Below are 18,667 nucleotides of genomic sequence, written 5' to 3'. Positions count from 1 at the left end.
ACAGTAGTAGTTCACCTACAGTTACGGACCCACACATGTACAGGGAGAACATCCAAGCCCCAGGCAGGACCCAGGACTCAGATTCGAACCCCTGGTCCTTACTGTAAAGCAATACTGCTGCCACTGTGCAGCTCTTAAAACCTATAATGATCTAGTCATATAATATTCAATTACTGCCTAAAGCCCATTTTTCTGTTTATGATTATGTTTTTACATTTTTAATACAGAAATGTGTGCTTGATGAAAAATATGTTATTACTTGCTAATAGGTTGTTATTTTCAAAAGGTACTTTCAATCTGATAAATGAGTCTCATTGGACCCCATACTGTAATTTATTAAATATGACTGTAGAACGTGTACTCATTATAATTAGAATGTCCAAAAGGTAACTGTATTACCATATCCACTTAGAATAAATCCAGATTACTTGGTTCTTGAGTAAGAAGATAATGGTTTTTCAAAGAAAAGCCAAGACTAAAGTGATCTTCTAACATCTTTAAATATCTCCAATTTCAAAAACGTCATACCAGGTCACATGAATTGAATTGAAAGCTATTTTATGAACCATCAAACCATAATCGTATTTGCAATGGGGGGTTACTTACACAGAGTTAAATGATTTAACCCTTCTAATAAGATCTGTAACACTATCATTCAAATCATAACTATATTGCTCCAGCAATATCATTTTGATTTAAATCATCATTTTTACCTATTTATCATTGCAACTTTAATTATGTTCCATTAATAAAATAGAACATTGGTCTTTTAGATGGGGATTCAAGATTTCTGTAGATAAAACAAAGGTTTTGTTTTTTACAAGGAAAAAGGTTTCTGAAGAATTAATGTTACAAATTTATAAATATGATTTGGAAAAGGTAAAACAATTCAAATTTTTGGATATATGGATGGATGAAAGGCTTAATTGGGAAGTTCATATTGAGAAGATGATTGATAAATGCAAAAGAGTTAGAAATGTTATGAGATGTTTGGTTGGGAATGAATGGGGAGCTGAGAGGAAGGCATTGAAATCAATTTATACAGATTTAATTAGGTCTGTTTTTGATTTTGGATGTATTGCTTTTGGTTCAGTATTCAATTCAATTCAATTCAATTCAATTTTATTTATATAGCGCCAAATCATGAAACATGTCATCTCAAGGCACTTTACAAAGTCAAGTTCAATCATATTATACAGATTGGGTCAGATTATACAGATTGGTCAAAAATGTCCTATATAAGGAAACCAGTTGATTGCATCAAAGTCCCGACAAGCAGCATTCACTCCTGGGGAACCGTAGAGCCACAGGAAGAGTCATCTGCATTGTACATGGCTTTGCTGCAATCCCTCATACTGAGCAAGCATGAAGCGACAGTGGGAAGAAAAACCACCCATTAACGGGAAAAAAAACCTCCGGCAGAACCGGGCTCAGTATGAACGGTCATCTGCCTCGACCGACTGGGGGTTACAGAAGACAGAGCAGAGACACAACAAGAGAAACAAAAAAGCACAGAAGCACACATTGATCTAGTAATCTGTTCTACATTAGATGGTAGTAGCGGGTGAGCCGTCTTCTCTGGATGATGTCACAGTTAACAGAACGCCAGACCAGGTGTACCTACTATGAAGATAAAAGAGAGAACAGAAAGTTAAAGCAGAAATGACAACACATAATGCATAATTGAAGAACAGTAGAACTCAATATAGTGAGAAAATTAGATCCTGATATACTCCAGTAACCTAAGCCTATAGCAGTAAAAAGGTAGCTGAGAGTAACATGAGTCACTAGTTATAATTTTTGTCAAAAAGAAAAGTTTTAAGCCTAGTCTTAAAAGTAGACAGGGTGTCTGCCTCACGGACCAAAACTGGGAGTTGGTTCCACAGGAGAGGAGCCTGATAGCTAAAGGATCTGCCTCCCATTCTACTTTTAGAGACTCTAGGAACCACCAGCAGACCTGTGGTCTGAGAGCGAAGTGCTCTGTTAGGAACATACGGGGTAATCAGAGCTCTGATATATGATGGAGTTTGATTATGAAGGGCTTTATACGTTAGAAGAAGAATTTTAAATTCTATTCTTGATTTAACAGGAAGCCAATGAAGGGAAGCTAAAATTGGAGAAATATGATCCCTCTTGTTGATTTTCATCAGAACTCTTGCTGCAGCATTTTGGATCAGCTGAAGGCTTTGAACTGCATTTTGTGGAATTCCTGATAGTAAAGAATTACAATAGTCCAGCCTTGAAGTAACAAATGCATGGACCAGTTTTTCAGCATCACTCCTGGACAGAATGTTTCTAATTTTGGCGATATTCCGGAGGTGAAAAAAGGAAACTCTGGAAACCTGTTTAATATGGGATTTAAATGACATGTCTTGGTCAAAAATAACACCAAGATTTTTTACTTTATTACCAGAGGCCAGGTTAATGCCACCCAGATTAAGTGATTGGTTAAGAAGTTTATTTTTTGAGGACTCTGGCCCAAAGATTAAAACTTCGGTCTTGTCAGAATTTAGATGCAGGAAATTTAAAGTCATCCAGCTTTTGATGTCATCAAGACATGACTGCAGTCGAAGTAATTGATTGGATTCATCAGGATTTATGGATAAATATAGCTGAGTATCATCAGCATAACAGTGGAAATTAATCCCATGCTGTCTGATAATTTTGCCTATCGGAAGCATATATATAGTAAAGAGAATTGGTCCAAGGACTGAACCCTGTGGTACTCCACAGGTGACCCTAGAGTTTGAGGAAGATTTATTATTAACATGAACAAATTGGAATCTGTCTGACAGATAAGATTTAAACCAGCCTAATGCTTTCCCCTTAATCCCTACAGTATGTTCAAGTCTTTGTAGGAGAATATTGTGATCAACTGTATCAAACGCAGCACTGAGATCTAACAGGACAAGTATAGTATCAGTTTCATTACTTAAAAAGTTGGATATTGTTCAGTATCAAGCATTGAGATTATGCACAGGGGCCATAAGAACAACACCAATATCAGCATTACAAGTAGAAATGGGAGAAATGCCACTATAATTGAGAAGATTACAATTACTTTCAATTTACTGGTTTCAGTTAAAGAATCATTGTGAAACTCATCCATGTCAGGAAATTTTAAAACCAAGTTGGGAAAAAGGGAAGAATAAATTAAACTCTTTTGGATGGATAGCAGATTCTAATATAAAAGATCTTGAATTATTTCAAATAAATGGCAGTAAAACAGTTATTAGATCAATACTTCATCCATCTATGTTACCTGAAATTGATACAGATTTAACTTTGTTGTATAAGCGGAAAAACAAAGAGGATATTTCAGATTCAATATGGTTGAGCAATATATAGATAAAGAATATTATGGATATGTAAAAATATATGCGGATGCTTCAAAAGATTCAAATTAGTTTGCTCTGACTCAAGTTCAACATTATATTCATTTAAACACAATCATTCAGACAGCAGACCGGATTTAGAAATTCAGCAATTATTATTCAGAATTCAAGCAATGGGATTAATAGTTTTTTTTATATGGATTCCTTCTCATATAGGAATAAAAGGGAATGAGATGGTAGATAAATATGCAAAAAGAGCAAGTAAACACAGTTTAATTGATATAATAATTCCATTTAATAAAGGTGAAATAAAATCAGTAATTAAGAAAAGGATTAGAGCAAGGTGGCAGAAACAGCGGGAAGAAGAAAGAAATGGAAGATGGTTTTATAATATTCAAAGAAAAGTAGGATTAATGGGGAAAACATCAAGGAATAGAAAGGAAGAAACAGTAATGTCAAGATTACGCTTTGGTCATACAGGGTTAAATAGCACGTTATTTAAAATGGGGAACCATGATACAGGAAAGTGTGATTTTTGTTTTGTAGAAGAAAAGGACAGAGTTGTTTTATATTATTTTGCAGTAAATATGATATTGAGAGGAATGAATTGATAAATAGATTACAAAACAGTAAATTAAAGTTAAACATAAAATATCTTTTAGATTGCACACCAAATCAGAGGGTTATTTTTTATTATTGAGATTTTTTAGAAAGACTAATTTGATAAAAACGATGTATTTATTTATTTATTATTATTTATAGTAGTAGGATATTAGATTAGGTTTAATCCCGATCCACACTCCATTTCAGCTGGTGGCGGTAATGCACCAAAGGTTGTTTGTCAACCGCCATAAAACAAAAGAAGAAGAAGAACGAAAGACGAGAGAGCAAGTTGCCGCCCCCTGCTGGTCTGGAGGCCCTTGCTTTCGTCACCGGAAATGTAATTCCCTGCCCTGTCTGGTAGGAATGTGGCGCCAGACTAACCGGGCGAACATAAACAGATTCATGACAATAACCATCAACTAGTCTCTCGCTCCCTTTGTTTTATCGCAGATCAATAAGAGATTTCTCTTTGTTACTCCAACCTCAGTTGAAATAACCTTATTCAAGGAAGACATGCCGCGCACACGACAGGTAAGACAACAGAAACCGGTTGCTACACACTGCTAGCTTTAGCAGAGCTAGCATCAGAGCGCTCCATTCTCCAAGCGGGGAGCTAGAAGGTTCCACGATATTTCATGTAGTAAAGCGGACAATTACTGCTCTGAAACAATCCCGGGCTACTCATTACATCGGAGAACGATAACGCACTTACTTTTTCGCATTCCCCTGGTCACGTTGGGCGTTTTTCAATGTTTTTAACCAACACCGACATAGAGTACCCGTCTGTGGGCGTGCGTGTAACATTTAGGCTTTGCTATTATCAAAATACAGCCAAACATCAGAATCGGATGAATGCCGATCTTATCTTGTTGCCGTATACGTGGTAATCATGTTCCGTCTTGTTTAAATATATCCCGTTAACGTTGATTTTGTAAATAGTAAAACTTAAAGTACTGTATTTGTTAATGGAGTCCGTCACAGTAAGGCTAACCGACAGTAATAACGGGCTGCGGGGCTAACCTTGTTACCTGCCTCGTGTCTTAATTAGCTGTGGCTCACTGCAGGGACATTTGAATGTGTGACAGGGATTTTTTTTGTGTGAGACGTGTTTAAAAGAATGGTAAGAAGAACTCCACATTTAGAAATCCAACCGAGAGTGAAAATGCACTCTACATCCCTGCTGCAGGCTAACCTTTTAATACATTTGGTGCTGAAATATGTTTATTCTAAATAGAGCGGCCTAAACTGAATAATTTTAGCTTTCAGTTGTTATTCTGCACTCAGTAAATGTTATATTATGGTTTTATGTAACAACCTGGGACTGGTGTGATGTGAAGATGTTCACCATTCCCCTGCATAAGTGATGTTTTAAAGGCGGCCTATTATGCGTCCTCTAAAAATTTAGGGTAGGTCTCTGGGCTCTTCATTAAATAATTCTTAGATAAGGAGATTTTACCCCCAACGTTTTACCTATTTTAAGCTCATTTAAATGTGCTGTTTTAATGTTATGCAAATAAGCGGTAGCTGGCCACGCCCCCCATGGGAAAGTGGGTTCCAGCAGAGGATCAGCAGTACTGCTGCTGTACGTCTCTGATCCTGAGTCGGACCCAGAAGCAGAATGTAGCCTTATGCAAAACCAAAATGAATCAATCCACACACACCATAATATCACAGAGCTGTTCTGGCGGTGGTGACAAGCTCATGCTCTGCTCTTATGTTTCCTGTCTTTTAAAGGCGCTCCGGAGCTACCATAACAGCTGTTGTCATGTGCAACATGTTAATTTGCTCTGTCGACCCGGCTACCGTAATAACACTCTGTATTCAACATTATCTTATCATCCATCAAATGCTACAATCAGGGTCATGTCCGCGAGGACAGCTTTTGTGGTGGACTGGTCGTTTAAAGGGGGACGCCTGCCAGGGTTAGGGTTGTTCGGTATGCCGGTACTAATTTGGTATCGGCGTACTGCAGCATTTGGATGGTACCGGTACTCCAGCCCCCGCAACAGCACGGAGGCATCACTGAGAGAACGGGGAGCAAGTCGGAGAGAGAGCGAGAGACGGTGTTGCTAGATTTAGTGAGTTTTCAGACCCCTCTTGTGACTTTTTTTCAGAATAGCGACAAATCTTGCAACTTTTCTCTGTCCTGATGGAGACTTCGGCAACAACAAGTAAAAGCATCGATGGATCTGCTGTTTTTAGCAAGCAATGAGAGCTGCTGCGAGCTCTGCCCCATAACTGCTGCTCCACTGTCCACATTTCAAATGAATCAAACATGTGCAAAGCTGCTGCTGATCCAGCCCTGGTCTACAAAGCGGGATGTTAATATAATTATTTTTCACTGAACCGTTGTTGTGCTAAAATAAATCTCTGCTTGAAGAGAGAGAGCGGTCTTTCCCCTGCGTTAAAATGCTCATGTCAGGCTGTGTCTGTTTGTTTGAGCTGATGTCAGATCGTGAGAACTATCAAAGCTTTCTTCTCGTTATAGAAGCTTTTTTCTGGTAATATCACAACTTTATTCTCATATCATCTCTGCTTTATTCTGGCAATATTATAACTTTCAAGATTCTTTATGGTCACCGTGTGTTACTGTGGTGAAATTCAAGAGGGACGTTTCACTTTGGGACAAATTGCGATCACCGATTGGTCAGTTACTGACGAGCCCTCGAGATTGATTGACACGTGGTGTCTTGTAAATTAAACATCAGTTGGTTGCATAATCATTACTAAAGTTGTCAGAGTGCAAATGGTAACTGCAGACTTACCTATGGCAAGATTAAAACATCTAATGACTGAAGAAGCAGGAATGGATCTAGAAAGCAGTTTTTCAGGTGTGATTTTAGTCCAGTAATATGAAAACCAGGTTGCATGATTTCCTTTTTTTAGGCCGTATTTAAGCTCTTTTCTCTTTGCAGAGGCCTTTGACTGGGAGTGTCTCTGATGGAACTGAAGACTCTGATTCCTCTGCTGAGAGAGAACAGACCAACAGCTCTGAGAGCGATGGAAACATGCCCAAGAGACAACGCCTCACCAGAGCTTCTACCCGCCTCAGCCAGAGCTCCCAGGGTTGGTTATTATATCTGAAGACATGTTCTGACTTTCAAAATCTTAGCTGTATCAATAAAGCTGGTGTTTTTTGTTTTGTTTGTTTGCTGCTTTCACATCAGATACTCCAGATCTGAAGCGCGCTGCGGAGCACGATGAATCTCCGCCGCTCACACCCACTGGAAATGCCCCCTCCTCTGAGTCCGAGCTGGATATTTCCAGCCCCAATGCCTCTCATGATGAGAGCCAGTCCAAAGATCAGGCTAACAGAGACTCGGATAAGGACCTCTCCCATCGTCCCAAGCGCCGGCGCTGTCATGAAACATACAACTTCAACATGAAGTGTCCGACACCCGGGTGTAACTCCCTTGGTATGATTTCACATTTTCCTTCTAAGCACTTACTGCATGTATTGGCATCCTTGGTAAAAATGTGAAAACAGCCTTCAATGAATATTTTATAGTGGTAGAATAGTTTCACACTGAAAATAAAATCAACCTTTAATATTAATGTCTTTACCCGGTGGCAAAATCACAACAGCTTTGCCTAAACATGGTCTCCAGACCGCTGAGTGTGGATCCTCCGCTATTCTCTCTTCTCTTTAGCCACAGAGGTTCTGTAGAATTTGTCTCTGGGGACTTAGATGGCCATGGACCCAGGCTGGATTTGTGGCTAGTGAACCATTTTTGTGTTCATTTGACCATATATTTTGAATCATTATCTAGTTATCATAGTGACCCGTTTTTCACTTTTCTGCCAGAGGACTCTAAGTTATTTAAAATGTCCTGATATTCCAGTGTCCGTTGTGCCCTCTAGGTTTCTGGTGGCCTTTTGAAGAGAAACATGCCCAGTTGTTTTAAACATATTTATCTGCCTGCATATACGGTACCAGTTTCCTGCCTCATTTGCGTTTTTTAATAGAATGTTCTTTTGATTTCCCTGTTTTGAAGAGTGACTGAAGCTTTTATTAGATCATTGCTCCTTAGTAAAGATGCAATCATAGCTCTCAGTTTGGAATCATTTAGCCATTCAAATTCTTCATGATCCGGCCAGACTACAGGCCATGTATGCTGTCATAGCAGGCAGATGGGAACCAAAGAGGCGGAGCCTAAAATTCGGCAACATTCACCACTTGTCTCAAAGGGAGATTTCCTCTGTGTCTTGCTGAGGTGTGTCGCAGCCCACATGCCGGCTGTCTGAAATGCATTCTGGCTAAATAGAAGAAAATTTACATTTTCTTGTATTTCTCAACATTTTATGATTTGCATCAGATTCTGCTGATAAGCATATTTCTGATATTAGCCAGCCACTGTAGGATCATCTTCTGTCTGTACTCTGTTTGCTTCTGTTGCTGGTTCAGAGTTTTGCTTTCTATTTTATCACCTGGTGCGACCCGTTCTGCAAACAGTTCATAGTTATGGGTTTGTGACCGCCTCCTGAGGTTGTTCACAGGTGTACTTGTGGTGGTCAGTTTAAAGAACTGTTTGGTGTGCGTTTATGTGGTTCAGACTGAAAGGATCACGTCACTCCGCTGCCTTTTGGTGAAGATCAAGTGTAAGAATGTTCTTTGAGGAGCTTAAAGGTATATAGCCACGTTATATGCCTATAAAAAAGACCAATAACTGTTTGAGCATGATAAAATAAAGTAATATACACCAAGCCTCCATCCTGGTAATGTTTTGATGGTCCTTTTTGTGGATAAAAACCGCCCCAGCACGATGATAAACAGATGTGGCGCCATCTACCAGCAGTATCGCAGTACTGTCATAATGCCAGTTAGCTTAATTAATAAATCATTTCTAAATAATGCCAGACCAAGCCGGATGCTCTGCAATGCCTCGCAGTAAAGCAGCAGCTCGGTGTGATCAAAGACCAACCTTATAAAAATAATATAAATATATATGTTTGAATACCCTGTAGGAAACGGCATTCAGGGTTTACTAATAAAATGTTTAGGCAACGTAACAAACTCAAAGTGTGAATCAATAATGTTTTCTTTTTACATTTATTTTGTAAAATTTGTCAGGCGATTATTTTGTTAAAATCATTAATTTCTTAACACAGAATCAATGCACTGAAATCAAACATATTTTCTCATTTTCAGTGTCCTTTATTGACTTTATGTTTTTGGCTTTTTATGCCAGGGATTTGAAATATTTGGAAAGCGCTGCGTTTGTCTGTGAAGCGACTTGTTTTCATTCATCTTCATGTGACAAAACCTCGGCTTGGCCCTAACGATCGCCTTCTCTTTCTCTGTGTAGGTCATCTCACGGGGAAACACGAGCGTCATTTCGCCATATCGGGGTGTCCCCTTTACCACAACCTGTCCGCTGATGAGTGCAAGGTACTTCAACAAAAACTGTGATTAGAACAGCTAGCTTACAGTCGCTTTAAATGAACAGCGTTGCCGTTTCAGACCGACAGTTCATGAGAAAACACGAGTCTGCTGGCGTTCTTAGCTTGGCGATAATATGACCCCAGCGAGTTTTAATCCTTTGTTAATTTCTTCTTGTCAGGTGAAAGCCGTCAGCCGCGAAAAACAAGAGGAGGAGTTGAAGACGCAGGACGAAGGCAATTCACGCCACGCAACCCGTCACCAGGTAGCTGAGATTATTTAGCATCAGAGCTTTTGATCATAGTTTAGGTTTGTAGACGTTTTAGCAGCCCTGGTCACGAGGCAGTTCTCATGCGCGCAGGAAGGTGATTTGTTCGTTTTGGTCCTCATCTCTAGACACCTACACCAAAACAGAGCAGATACAAGGAGCAGGTTGCTGAGATGAGGAAGGGAAGAAACTCTGGCCTGCAGAAGGAACAGAAGGAAAAGCACATGGTATATCCTCAACACGTCATCGCCCACTTCCTATGAAAACACGTTCATCTGTTTACAGCTGTGATTGCTGCTCCAGCCGTGTTTACGGGTCTGTCTGACTTCCTGTTCCATCCACAGGAGCATCGGCAGACCTACGGCAACACCAGAGAGCCTCTGCTTGAGAACATCACCAGCGACTATGACCTGGAGCTGTTCCGAAAAGCTCAGGCCCGCGCGTCTGAAGACCTGGTAATGCCGTTTGTTTCATTCAGCTCTCACCACCACACTGTACACCCCCCAGATTATGTGCTGCACACAGGGCCTTAAACAGATGTGTTTTCTCTGGCTTTCGCCATTGTGCAGGAGAAGCTGCGTATCCAGGGTCAGATCACGGAGGGCAGCAACATGATCAAAACCATCGTGTTCGGACGCTACGAGCTGGACACCTGGTACCACTCGCCCTACCCTGAGGAGTACGCACGCCTCGGTCGCCTGTACGTCTGCGAGTTCTGCCTGAAGTACATGAAGAGTCAGACCATTCTCAGGCGGCACATGGTGAGACTTCAGGCTGCACGCTGCAGCACAAACCCTCGCCATGTTAGGCGAAGGGGTTCTCACATAGGATATGGAAAGTTATGGAAAAAATATCAAAATATTCATGATTGTTTTCCCCTAAAGCTTGGCTTAATGCATGCTCCAAAAAAGGAAAGGAACTTTTTAATCAGCGTATAAAATGAAGTCAGTTTAACGTCTGGTCTGTTGATCTGGTCAGTTCACTAGTAGAGGGGCTCGTCGGTCGGTATCGGCTGTTCTGGTGTTAATTACATTAAGAAAAGAGTCAACAATGAGACGACCCAGAAACAGGAATGGTTCTGCAGGCAGAGGCTACAGACCGTTCTTACCTCCTTAGTTTTATTTGCTGCTTTTTGGTAGTTTTGCATCTGACCGGCGTCAGAATCACGAACCCGGCAGTCCAACTCCACCAGGATGGTACAGCTGTAGGGGACTTTGTCAGAAGGTTTGTTGTGTCTCAGCACAGTATCAAGAACATGGAGGAGGTTCCAGGAGACAACCTCCTGTTCTAGGAGGAGCAGGAGTTTTACAACGTGAACTCTAAGCGGCCTCTGGTGTGAATGTCTCTGACTTAACCATTAGAAAGCAGCATCATGAAGGTGGCCTGAGGGTCTGACTTCCTCTTGTAGACCCAATGCTCATGGCCCGGATCTGTGGAGCTCAGAACGCTGGAGCTGACAGATCCATCATCAGCATCCTGTTCTTTTCCCAGATGAGAGCAGGTTCACTCTGAGCTCTTGTGGCAGACGTGAAAGGCTTTCAGTATGAAGCCCTCAGACCCATTGTTAGAACCTTAGCTGGTGCAACGAGTCCTGGGTTCCTCCTGGTGCGTGATGATGCTCAGCCTCGTGGCAAGAGGCGGGCAGTTCCTACAGGATGAAGGACTTAATGCCATTGACTGGACTCAATGCTCCCCAGACCTAAATCCAACAAAACGTCTCTGAGACATGATGCTTAGGTCCCGGTTACATCTCAGATGTCCAGGAGCTCAGGATGTGGGAGGAGATACCCCAGGAAACCTTCTGTCATCTCATGAGAAGAAAGCCCCAAGAAGAAGAAAGCTACCAAGTAACATTCTGAATTGCTGGAATGAGATTTCAGAAAATCAGACTAGCCTGCCACATCGGATTTGCGTTTTTTCTTTTCTTTCTTTCTGTGACTTCAGATTAAGCCCTCTGTGGGTTGGTAGTTTTCATTTTATTCACAAGCCATTCCTTATCAGTATGAATTAGGGGTGGGTATTGCCAAAGAAGTCACGATGCGATTCTATCACGATGCATCACTATACTTGAATTATTGCGATGCAACGCAATACATTGTGATATTTTCTCTGAACACTGTTAGAAAAAAATACAGCCATTACCAGTGGCTGACTGGCTGTGTATGATCTGGATAGTGTCTTCAATTGATACATATCTGAAAGCAACTAAATTCATACATAACTGCATTTAAACGACTTTTGGAGGTATTGCCATGAAAACAAATATTACTATTACTGGAGTGGACACACTGACAAAAAGTGCTTAGGATTTATAAAACTTAAAATAACAAAATAAGGATAATCAGTGCCGTTTACACGGCCTCAGTGGTCCTTTAAACCAATGAAATGAAAACATTCAAATGTTTGCGCGTGTAGAAATTGGAGCTAGCTTGCAATCGAATTTGTTTGTTTAATCAGTGCTTGGGGCGCTGGCAGCTCTTGTTTATCTGGATGGCGCCTCTGCATGTGCCTTTAAGTTTGTTGTGTTCCCACAGTATTTCATCACGATGTAACAGTGTTTGCAAATTGCGTGCGTCATATCAATTTAGTTTTTACCTTCTTTGTTTTTAAAGCCAAAATGCGTCCAAACATCTGACTTGACATGTGATGGAGCCGGGCGAATTTTCTCAGTCTCCTCCATGTTTTGTTTATGAACTACTCAAAATGCTTGTGACACAAGACAGCGGGCGTCAACACATCTGCAGCGACATCTACTGGACTGGAAGTTGTATTCCACTTGTTTTTTGCTGATGTTCGCCAACCATTCATGCAATTTTCTTTATTCATTTTTTAAATTAATAATCAATACTTGGCGTCAAGAATCGATGCATTGGATCGCGAATATTAGAATCGCGATGCATCGTCATGACAATTATTTTGCACACCCCTAGTATGAATATCCAGCATGATTTTTTTTTTCTCCAAGTGAGATCTGACGTGTTTTCAAAGTGTTCCCTTATTTTTTGAGCAGTGTATATTGAAGACATTCCATACATGTCAAGTTTTGTTGACTTTTCTTTGTAATAGTGCTCATGGTTCTTTTATCCCATGTGTTATCAGGCCAAATGTGTGTGGAAGCATCCTCCAGGAGATGAGGTCTACAGAAAGGGCTCTATATCTGTCTTCGAAGTGGACGGCAAAAAAAATAAGGTGGAAAAACTCAAACTTTAATTTTCATCTGTCTGACCTTCCCTTTGTCTGTTTGTCATCCATCGATCCATCCATCCGTTTACCTTTTCACCCATCCAACTGTGGCGTGTTTCCCCTTTTATATTACACCCAAAAAGAATCCTTTGGGCTGGCCCCTTATTCATTACAACTTGCACATACAGTCTCAATCTTAGATCCCCTTTCTGACACAACTGTGATCCTTGGTCCATCACATAAACACGCTGACTCAGCACGCTGCCCCTTAGAGGGACTGGTTAATTAAGCTGCTAATATCACCTTGTTAGACTCAGTGTTATTGTAGAAAGATCATATCGCCTATATTTCACATAAAACGTTTGCTTAGAAAGTTGTACTTAAATCAGCTGGTATTTATTTTATATATCGCTTTAGTCTTCCATCCATGTACACCGGTAAAAATAAATAAAACAACGTTCTGTCTGTAGCTGACCCTGATTTACATTTGCCTCTACTGGTGACTACTGGCGAGGATTATTTAGTTAAAGATAATATTTGTATTTAATTTTCAGCAATATATGAACTCTCATAATTTCAGCCTGTGAAGGTATGAAATTGGGACATGAAAAATGTGTAGGAGCCCCGAGGGAACATCTTCCATTAAATGTCCAACTGTTCTAATGTCTCCAGATTTACTGCCAGAACCTGTGTTTACTTGCCAAGCTCTTCTTGGACCATAAAACCCTTTACTACGATGTGGAGCCTTTTCTCTTCTATGTGATGACGGAGGCTGACAACACCGGCTGCCATCTAGTGGGCTATTTTTCTAAGGTTTGTTAGAATTCACACAGAGTTTTATGGTAACAAATGTCACTGTGGTCTGTAACTTTTCCAACTCGTGTTAGGTTTGTTTCTAAACCTTTTTTTTTTCTTATTTAAAGGAGAAGAATTCCTTCCTGAACTACAACGTGTCCTGCATCCTGACGATGCCGCAGTACATGAGGCAGGGATTCGGCAAGATGCTCATCGACTTCAGTGCGTACATGAACTCTGACTTTTCTTTTATTCTACCAGTATCAATTCAATGGTTGTCCTAATAAAAGGAATAGTGCTAAAAGGAGCTTACATTTATTTGTTTATTTTGATTGTTGCTGTTTTGCTGACTGACCGTTTGTGCTATTAAGGTTATCTGTTGTCCAAAGTGGAGGAGAAGGTGGGCTCACCAGAGAGGCCTTTGTCTGACCTGGGCCTCATCAGTTATCGCAGCTACTGGAAGGAAGTGTTACTCAGATACATGCACAACTTTCAGGGCAAGGAGATCTCCATCAAAGGTGAGGGCTGACTTAATGCAACTCTTCCCAAATGAATGAAAGGGAAGGATAGAGATATTTCACGCAGCTAAGGCACCGTCCCCTCTTGACGTACGTTTGGCTCTCGGTACTGACGATGACAAAAGGTCAGCTGACCTAAGAGAACTACGTGGCATGAGGGGCTGTAAAAGCTCAGAGATGGAGAGCGGGGCAAGGCCATTTAAAGACCTGAAAACAATCTTAAAATTGATGGGCAGCCAGTAAAGTGAACTCAGAACTGGTGATATGTGCTCAAACGTGTGTGTTTGTGTGTGTCAGCAGCTTTTTAAACTATGTGCAAACGGGATTAATGACTCACTGATGACAAAAGAAATTGTATCATTGTAGAAATTGTAGCAATGAAAACCCAAAATACAGTTTCTCAGAATACATCTTTGGAAAATCAGGGGGTCACACCCTAATCAGCCAATTAACTCCAAACCTCAGCAGGTTTCCTGGGCCTTTAAATGGTCTCTCATTGTGGGACAGTAGAAGACTGCTGACTGGACAGATGTCCAGAAGACAGGTCCAAAGTCCTGCTTTTAGATTGAAGTAGATTCTCATTTGAAATTCAAGGTCCCAGAGTCTGGAGGAAGGGTGGAGAAATACAGAATCGACGTTGCTTGACATCTGGAGTGAAGTTTCCACAGTCAGTGATAGTTTGGAGTGTCATGTCATCTGCTGGTTCTGATCCACTGGGTTTTCTGAAGTCCACAGTTAATGCAGACATACTAGAACACTTCATGCTTCCCTCTGCACACAAGCTGTACAGAGATGCTGATTTTATCTTCCACGCCTTCTTGCGGCGGCTCTTCAAACCCTGACTCCAGCTGTAATTCACACCATATAAATGTTTCCAATCTCTTGAATGGGCTTTGCTTACAGTCATTCCTGCTACTTTTGCAGCTTTTTCGACTATCATTTCTCCCACTCAACTTTCTTTCAATATGTCTGAATACTAGGGCTGGACAATTTAAAAAAAAAAAGCATATTGATAAAATGGAAATCATTGATTGATATCGATAATTATCAAAAAATTCAAAACATACATTTTAAGTGTGTTGCATTTTATGCTGTTGCTCATTGACCTATTTTTAAATAAACACTGAATTCAAACATAACCGTTTATTCAACCAACATTTTACCAAAGCTGTAAATCTAAAAAAAAACACATGCTCTCTGAACACTTTAAAGGGGGCGGAGCTTGGTGATGCACCTGGGTCTGCGTCGGTGATTGGCTGGGAGGATGTAAGGACTGTAATATTAACCTACATGATAGGCTAGAATGGAAAAGGAAGGAAATCTGCTCTTCTGTTGAACTTTTTACTGACCCCTTTTCTATTGGACTACACATCTATCTATCTATCTATCTATCTATCTATCTATCTATCTATCTATCTATATCTATATATATATATATATATATATATATATATATATATATATATATATATATATATATATATACTGTATGTTCATTGAATTATTGTCCAGCCCTAATATATAAGTGGACACTTAAGTGTCTTTAAGCGGTGACCTTTAATGCGTTGCCCTCTCTGTGGAGGATGTCAATGACTGTCTGTTGGCAATTTTTTGTTATAGAAAGATCATAATATGTCTGTATTAAATATGCTTTTTATTAGTTGGATATACAGTGTTTATTCCTGGAAACTGAGTTTTGGTTTTCCGTTAGCTTTAAGCCATAGCTATCCCAATAAATAGAAATAAACGCTTCAGATGTCCTTTTTGTATGTATGAATGTGTATGAAATAAGTTTCTATTTCTAAATTAAATTACGGAAGTAAGTTATATTTTCTATTGTAATTTATTCAGATACACCAGCGTAAATTCAATCATGCCATTACTATCTTTTGAATGTACAGAGATCAGTCAGGAAACTGCAGTGAATCCAGTGGACATTGTGAGCACCCTGCAGTCTCTTCAGATGCTGAAGTATTGGAAAGGAAAGCACTTAGTACTGAAACGACAGGTAAGATCAACTCAGTTCCTTTCATTTCCCATTGAATGACACAAACATTTTGTGCAATCATCAGATTCGGTTTTGTAAACGTGTCCCTCTTTATTTGTATTCCACCTTTTTGACCATTCCTTTCTTCTTATGTTTCCTCGTCCTAGGACCTGATTGATGAGTGGAAAGCTAAGGAGATCAAACGAGGTAACAGCAACAAAACTATCGACCCAAGCTCGCTAAAATGGACCCCTCCCAAAGGGACATAAGCACAAGATCCTCAGGCTACGGAAAAATAACCCCTCACTCACTACCAGCCTCGAAAACCACAAGTAGCCTAAGACCTTTGACTCGTCAATGAAGATCAGTGTTACGTTTCTTTTACATTTGTATTCAGATCATTTCCCTGCGTCTTTTATTTTCCTTCATATCCCAGCATCATATGCTAAAGCATTTAAAGCTAGAGAAAGCTGTTTTTGGTTTTAAAAGGGCCTTTGTCTACTTTGTTGTGAATGTTAGATGGAATGATTTAGTTTGGTGGAGAAACATGAATGTTGTGCTTTGGTCACAAATGAATTGAACACATACAGACATTCGGCAGCATTTCCAGGTTTTTTTTTATTATTATTATTATTTCTCTCAAATAATGTGCATCATGAAGATGGTAGTTATTCCTGTTTGGCATGATCAAAAAAAAAAAAAACCAGGGTGAAATTTTTTACTAAAAATATTTTTTATAGTCTTTGGTTGGCGTAAACGTTGTATAGATGTTTTGTCTGATTAGTACAAGATGCGTATCCATTCCTTTAGGGAAGCTGCCAAATAAATGAAAAAAAAAAAGATGAGATTTTTAATTTGCTTAGAAAAAAAGGAGATTCAATGTAACACAACCTCAGGTTTTTGTACTGCTACGATCATACCTTGCTTGTATGGTTTCTCTGGATCGTGGATCTCTCTGGTTGTTGCCGAAGGAATCACTCCACTTAAAGACTCTGAAATAAACAGAATGCATTTGAATGGGACCACATTTGCTTTGCGTTTTTCATTCCTTCTAAGTAATCACTGTCAAAAAAAGCTGCCTTGATATTCTGAACTATTGTTTTGCTTGTTTTAAGTGGCTCACCCTCATTGGTAACACTTCTCCCCATCAGGCCCGCAAATGTCTCCCCTTTATTTCCTACGAGTATACAATATTATTTTCTATATTTTTAAGAAATGGGTTTATAAAATGACACACAAAAAAAAAATTGAATAGGTCCTCCTGACAAGTTCTAATTTGTTTATAGCCTAAAAAAGTCATTCGGAGAAGAGATGAAACGTTTCAACAAATGGAACCCATCCAGAGGACTTTCTTTTTCTTTTTTTTTGTATTTTTCTACCTGGATGCATGGGATGTTTACAAGGAGAGCTCAAGTTACTCACGCTTTTTTGGTTGAAACGATTTCTTTGTCACTGTGAAGAAATCCAACAGAATCCCAAATATATCTATCAAACACTGAAGCTATACACACATATTGCAACATGTACTTTGTTTAGGCATGTCTCTGTTTAGATGCTACCTTCTCTTTTTCCCATCAGACCATAGAAGCGAAGGGCTTTGGATCTTTTCATCAGACTTTCCACAGGGATGGTCATAGCGCTTTCCACAGACTGGTGCTGTCAGGAAAATTATGCAAATTTAAGGGTTATCCCATTAATGATGCAATAATTATCAAATAATCTGTTAAATAAACCCGTAGCTCTTACCTGCCAGTGCCTGGATAGCCTTCTCTCCTCTTCGGTGCTACTAGACGATCCTTGAGAAGTTTGCACCAACACGCAAAAAGTCATCACGACAAGCTGGATCTTCCAGTTTTCCATTCTTTGATCCGGAAAAAGTAAATTATTCCTACAATCTAATCTGTGCTTTCGATTGAAAAACACGCATTGGTGTCTGATGAATCGTATTCAGTCGTCTGTTCTAGCCTAAGCCAGGCTGTATTTATATCCTTAAACTCCCTTGCTCTTCTGGACCCCTCCCCTCTAATCGTAATTATCCACGCATCCCGTTGAGATGTCTGTTGTTTCGAATATGTTGCATTGAAGCAATTGTGTGAGATCTAGATTTTTATCATGTCATACCCTCGATTTAACAGTTGAATAATAATAATAATCCATACTATAGATTGTTCTGTTCTGCTGCAGAACAGCACTGAAATGTCAACGTTTTTCAAGCAGGAGGAAACCTAATGTCCACACTCAAATATTTACTTTTTGAACTGGCACCTTTCATTTCCAATCTGGATTGTTGCCAGTCCTAAAAACATCCACTCGTTCCTTGTTTGCCACCTTGTGATGCGCGCACCTTTGATATCATGGAGACAGGCAGACGCCGGGGCTTTCAGCAAGGCTTTTACTATTTATATCGCTGACTTTTATTTTGAAGATTTTATTGGTGACTTGGTGAGCTGATACCTCTAAATGTCAAGAAGAAAGTGTTATGCTTATGCCGCACATTAAGATCTTACATCTGACGAAACTTCAGATCAATGTGTTTACACTATATCAATGCTTTATTTACTTTCTTTTTTCAGTTTACTGTTATCTCATAATCTGTAT

General features: G+C 39.8%; 2 protein-coding genes across 3 annotated transcripts; one reads left to right on the top strand and one right to left on the bottom strand.

Moving 5' to 3' along the window:
- Nucleotides 1–4,272: 4,272 nt before the first annotated feature.
- On the top strand, nucleotides 4,273–17,092 carry kat7b (K(lysine) acetyltransferase 7b). Its single transcript, XM_012849941.3, has 14 exons — nucleotides 4,273–4,469; nucleotides 6,854–7,004; nucleotides 7,106–7,354; nucleotides 9,245–9,327; nucleotides 9,500–9,583; nucleotides 9,715–9,813; nucleotides 9,931–10,041; nucleotides 10,156–10,347; nucleotides 12,686–12,775; nucleotides 13,442–13,582; nucleotides 13,693–13,786; nucleotides 13,936–14,082; nucleotides 15,984–16,090; nucleotides 16,237–17,092. Exons 1-14 carry the CDS (start codon nucleotides 4,452–4,454, stop codon nucleotides 16,336–16,338), a joined length of 1,668 nt encoding a protein of 555 aa, XP_012705395.1. The 5' UTR covers nucleotides 4,273–4,451; the 3' UTR covers nucleotides 16,339–17,092.
- LOC118564397 lies at nucleotides 16,747–18,010 on the bottom strand. Of its 2 annotated transcripts, XM_036142416.1 has the most exons (6): nucleotides 17,816–18,010; nucleotides 17,629–17,725; nucleotides 17,492–17,521; nucleotides 17,193–17,246; nucleotides 16,990–17,061; nucleotides 16,747–16,884 (listed from the first exon to the last, which is right to left on the bottom strand). In XM_036142416.1, exons 1-6 carry the CDS (start codon nucleotides 17,927–17,929, stop codon nucleotides 16,850–16,852), a joined length of 402 nt encoding a protein of 133 aa, XP_035998309.1. In that variant the 5' UTR covers nucleotides 17,930–18,010; the 3' UTR covers nucleotides 16,747–16,849. The 2 variants fall into 2 exon arrangements, with proteins under 2 accessions (XP_035998309.1, XP_035998310.1); XM_036142417.1 differs by lacking the exon at nucleotides 17,193–17,246.
- Between the last annotated feature and the right edge of the window lie 657 nt (nucleotides 18,011–18,667).

This window comes from Fundulus heteroclitus, chromosome 10 (assembly GCF_011125445.2).
Source record: "Fundulus heteroclitus isolate FHET01 chromosome 10, MU-UCD_Fhet_4.1, whole genome shotgun sequence".
NCBI lineage: Eukaryota > Metazoa > Chordata > Actinopteri > Cyprinodontiformes > Fundulidae > Fundulus > Fundulus heteroclitus.
Note: the sequence above shows the minus strand (reverse complement) of the source record. Positions and strands in the feature narration are given on the sequence as shown.